At 38.9% G+C, this 5,405-nt stretch overlaps 1 protein-coding gene across 1 annotated transcript in view; it reads right to left on the bottom strand.

Moving 5' to 3' along the window:
- Positions 1 to 2,746: 2,746 nt before the first annotated feature.
- dpr12 (defective proboscis extension response 12) overlaps positions 2,747 to 5,405 on the bottom strand; it is a gene marked incomplete at both ends in the record, with an annotated part of 13,839 nt that continues 11,180 nt past the window's right edge. The window contains 2 exons of the mRNA XM_017632569.1: positions 2,747 to 2,855; positions 3,527 to 3,740. Of these exons, the coding sequence (XP_017488058.1) occupies positions 2,747 to 2,855; positions 3,527 to 3,740 (323 nt within the window). The remainder of the gene's footprint in view (positions 2,856 to 3,526; positions 3,741 to 5,405) is intronic.

The raw sequence follows: 5,405 nt of genomic DNA, 5'->3' as shown, positions 1-5,405 counted from the left end.
AAAAAAAAAAAAAAATCACAAAAAAAAAATTTGAAATTTTTATACAAAATTTTGACCAAAATTAAAAACAAATTGTTGAGTTTCTAGAAAAAGGTGGGGTATGCAGTTTTATGGATCACTAAATTTAAGTAAGTAAAACAAAGTGCAATTTGAAAGTGGCTAAGAGGTCGCGTTGATTCTTACAGTGAACCGAAGTTTTAATTTTGAACCACTGTGCTCTGGTGCGCCAGGCCTCATTTGTACCTTAGAATGCCCATACGACGCTACTTCGATGACCGCTGGCTAGAGTACGAAACCTCGCCAGGTGTGAAAAGTCGAAAAATCTCAAACGGCGTTTCCGCACGCTCTGTGCTGGTTCATTTGCTTTGGAACTTAATGTGCGACGGAGTTTTTCGCCTTAAAATGCCCGAGGCGACCGAGGTAATTGGTTTTGCGGACGACATCGCGGCTTGTTGATGTTTTCAGGACGAATAAGGCTGACATCAACGCCATCAAAAAGAAAAAGAGCTGAACGGGGCAAGGGGGACTGCGACGTATACTGCAGCCGCCATGTAAATTCAGTCGCAGAGTTTTTCTAGGTAAATGTGAACCCGGGGGGTTGAAAAAGTCCATTTTGTTTGCAAAGTCAAAGCTTCGTTTTCTGGTAGGGGTTCTGTCAGATCAGTGTCCGCTTGCAATTCAAGGTTTGAGACTTTCTGTTCATTACTAGCATAGCTGCTTGTTAAATTTAGTAGTGGAATCATCTCAACACGCTTCACTAGATTTTCCCCGAGTAATTTGGCTCGCAATTTACATATATATAATCCCAATAAAATTTCAAGGATTGATACAAATCGTACTGATAACTAAGTGTCCACATGTGCGCCCAAATCGTTATGACCAACGCTGCTTTTCTTGAGTCAAATACTTGCAATTTTTTTATATATTTTGGTACTCCTTAACCCTCCGACTAGTTACTTGAAATACGCTTAACCATATGTGGTGGTCTGACAGACCACAAAGTATTTTATAAGTGGGACTACCCAAGCAAAGTTATTGGATACACCAAAAGTGTTACAGTGTTTATTAAATATAGAAACAACAATGAAGATTTGTTGCATAAATGAATTACTGGTAAATTTATTAAATTTGTATGTCAATCCAAAGAGCATTAAATNATTAAATATAGAAACAACAATGAAGATTTGTTGCATAAATGAATTACTGGTAAATTTATTAAATTTGTATGTCAATCCAAAGAGCATTAAATTCATATAAATCCTTAGTTTTTGGAACCCGTCGGTATTTCATTAGCAATGCATGTGTTTTTGTTGTTTTAGTGGCGACTTCGCCTTGCCTAAATCGGCTGAACCTTCAATATTTGTCGTCAGNTTCATATAAATCCTTAGTTTTTGGAACCCGTCGGTATTTCATTAGCAATGTATGTGTTTTTGTTGTTTTAGTGGCGACTTCGCCTTGCCTAAATCGGCTGAACCTTCAATATTTGTCGTCAGATCATCTAACTGTAGATCCAGGAAGTGTGCCACTCTAACTGGATTGGTCCTTAGAGAGAAGGGCGTTAGTTGAGTTGGGCTTAGGCGGCATGCGATGAGATATCTCGAGCCGTGAGTTGACTCTCGGCATGTCGGGAATACATTGGGTACTGCTGCTTTTATCCTACTCAGGTAGAAGTTTATCCTGCTGCAGTAGACAGAGCGAAGTGTGCCTATGTTGGTTCGAGTCTCGCGAGACAGATGAAGCTCTGTCTCGCCAACGTCAGATGGCTGTATTCCCAATCATCATTCAAAGATCGGAAGTTGGTTTAAGTAGAGACCGACTCCTTAATGCCGTTAGTAACCTATCGGTACGGTGTCGGATCCAGAGGTTGTTCTACGAACCTCTGTGATTCGTCCGCTAGCTCATATATATACCTATTGACGTGCAAGCAGGCGTCTGTTCGGGTACCCACGTCTGTGGCACCCTACTAAGAACTGTCCGCAAAGCATAGTTTTGTGCTTTCTGAGCCTCGTTACATAGCTGGGGTTGTGGCGACTTCAGAAGCCATCCGGTAGTGGTCCCGAGTACCGTGTTTTAGCTTGTCTGTAGAGACGTCCAACGCGTCTTGCTAGTGCCCGGCGACTACACGGACGATGTATAGTTTATATGTGTAACGTATCTTTCTTTAATGTGAATAACAAACAGGAGACTTACATTTCATATGACAACCAGCCGATTTAAGGCAGACGGTGCATATGCAGACAATTACCATGGAATGCTACCGAAGGAGATGTAGGCTAAATGGGCAAAATAAGGTCCATATTATGAATAGTATTAGATTAATTTATCTCGGTCTGACAGACCACAACCTGGAAACGTGCACAAATAATAAAAAAACTGCTGTCATGAGACAGTTTGGCGAAAAATGTTGTGGAACCCATTTTTGGTGAATTTTTTCAAAAATGGTCTGTCAGACTACAACGCTAGTTGTAGGGTTAAAGTAGATGGTAGATTCATTTGCTATTCTTTTAACATCGCGCAATTTAAAAGATGAACAATTAAATGGGCTAAGCCAGGGCTTACGCCAAAGGAATTAGGCCCTTCTAAAAATACCCCCGTAGAAATGTTGCTGAAGGCTCCCAATTTCTAAAAAAAAAACTATAGCTTTTTCTATAACCTGACTTATAGGTATGTAAATATAAAATTAAATTCTAATCCTATAAGCAAATGTGTATTTCTTTCAGAAAAGGCTTTTTAGTTTTCCACTCACCTTATACCCAGCGTATTCACCAGCACACACGGGGCCAAGAGATATTTAAATATCGCTGCAATCCGATCGGCCGAGGAAGTTTTTCGTGATATAGCCGCCATATTATCACCTGCAAGAAAAAAAAAACAATTTAAAAAACAAAGTTACAAAGTTACATTAGCAAAAAATATCAAAAAATAGTACGTGCAGTAAATATAAATGCAAATTGCAAATGAAAATCCGGATGCAAATCTGTGAAAAGTGAATTATTTCCCGTTTTTTATTTCCTAACTATTTGGCAACAATCAAAATTGCAAGCATATTGCTTGCGGAGTATATTTGCATAAAATTTCATCTAAATGCAAAAATTGCAACTATGGCAAATCTGACAAATCTGACAAAAAAAAGGCAAAGAGAACCAAGCCGAGTAAATGAGAAAAAATTCGATGCAAAATTTGATGGCAAGTGGGTAGTTTGCATGTGGAAGCAGGCTGGGGTCACTTGATTGAGAGCAGCTGTTGCCCACATTAGCACGTTTAGTTATTCTTTTCAAACGTAATTGACTTTTAATGAATAGCTTCCACAAAATGTAAAATCGTAAGCTGACAAATATTTTGTGCGCAAAAAAAAAAAAAAAACAAAAACAATTTGAAATACTGTATAAAACCGAAGTTGCCTTAATTATAACTGTACAATGTGCAATTTTAAATACAATCCCCACTTTAGTTGGCACATTTGCAAATTTCGCTTGAGCATTAAAATAAAGTACAACTAAATCTTTTTGCATATATTTTCACTCACCTTTCGACACGAAAACGTAAATGCTCGCTGGCTCTGTATTACTGGCCGAACACGTATAATTGCCCGAATCAGAAATTTGCGGCTCCCGTATGATGAGACGACTTTGTGTTCGCGGTCCAGGTGTAGTTTCAATTGAAATGTCACGCCTCGAATCGTAATAGTTTATAAGGCGATCGTTTTTCTGCCAATATACGTATTGTGGTGGAGTTGGACTCTGAAATGTAGAAAAGAAAATGTATAGTTAATATGTTTTCGGGGTATTGTTGTAAGCGGACTTGAATGTATTTTTTTTCACTATGTATAAAAGATTTTAAGCAAAACTTATTAAACAGTTATGCGTATTTTATTGCAGTTTCTGTTCCCTAAAGTGTCAAACAAATATCCTGCTTTTATATATATCATAGTGGGCCACTCGTTTAGATTTAGAGGATGTGTACTGCGACCTTAGAGCTCATCATAACACATCGTCCAGCCATAGTGCTCTGAAGAATCCCAGCAGTTTTGAGTGCGGTAGAGAGTGAATATACTTAACCTCTGGCTACATCGTTTCCAGGTGTGTTATTCTTCTTCTTGAAAAGGCATCGCATTCTAAGAGGATACGCAGTGCGGTTTCTGGTACCAAATAGCAATACCGACACAAGTCGTTTGCACAAACCCACAGGGTTTGCACAAACCCACAGGGTTTGCATATGGGCCCGCACTCTGCAGTGATCCATTAGCATCCCTCGTTAAATCTCAGGTTAGTCTTTGGAAGAGTTATTAGTTCTCTAGACCTTTTGGGGTTATAAGTTCCAAGAAGTTCTTGTGCCTGCCTTAGATAGATATATACATTGAAGTAGAGGTATGCACTCCGACCAAAGGATCTATTGTGCCCTCAACCACTTACCCAGATTTTGGAGGAGATCTCCAGGTATTAGCGATCGTATGAATTCTTCACTTGGCCAGAGTTGGCCTAGGTGCCCATCCCGTCTATTCTCAACTGCCTCGCACTCGCGAAACAGATGCAGAGGAGTCTTCTCAGTAACATTGCAGAAACGACATTGGTCGGTCGACCAAATACCTAGCTTATGCAGGTGACTTTTCAGTCTAAAGAGACCCGTCAGAAAACTTGACAATATCCTTACACTCTCTTTGGGGAGGTTTATTATTGCCCTATACCTTGTAAGGTTGTAACCTCACAGTAGTNGTCAGATATTATTGATATTTTAAACTAGTGCTGGTACTTGTTTTTAATTTATTGACTACAAGCGAATGTCATATTAAAAACTTTTGCTATGTTTTGTGACAATAAGGAAATATCGAAGGGAGAAACCATTTCTAGAAGTTTATGTTTACTTCGTCATAGCCCTACAAAAGCCAANAATCGCTATTAAGGGCTCGGGCCCTATAGGCGACGAGGCGGCTGCCTTCTAGAGTGACCACGTTTTAGCTTTCCCTGATTCCAAATATACACATCTGAAGTTGCCTTTTTTTGCCTTTTTTATGATATTCGCCNAAAATATGCATAAGGCTGTTGGTATAACATACAAACATTTTGCTGATTGGCAGCTACATATTAGAGTTGCAGTGGCAGTGCATAATTCACACGTGCCTACTAAAGCAAGGCTGAGTTTTCTATTAAAGTGATTTATTATTTTAACGATAGCATTCGATATTTTTTTTGATATGTATGTGAGTCAAAAAGGAAATTAAACAACTGGACAAAAACAATACATGCGCTTAGGTCATCAAATGCATACGAAAACTTCATAGCCATACAAGCATATATTACATACATACATACACGTGCATGTGTGCGTGTATGTCTACGCGCGTTTGAGAAAAACACTTGAGTGCAAAAGTTACCAGAGACTTGTAGAAAATTCCAAAATTGAAAAAT

The sequence above is a fragment of the Rhagoletis zephyria genome, unplaced genomic scaffold (assembly GCF_001687245.7).
Source record: "Rhagoletis zephyria isolate East Lansing unplaced genomic scaffold, Rhagoletis_zephyria_1.1 Rzeph_scaffold_10311, whole genome shotgun sequence".
Lineage (NCBI taxonomy): Eukaryota > Metazoa > Arthropoda > Insecta > Diptera > Tephritidae > Rhagoletis > Rhagoletis zephyria.
Note: the sequence above shows the minus strand (reverse complement) of the source record. Positions and strands in the feature narration are given on the sequence as shown.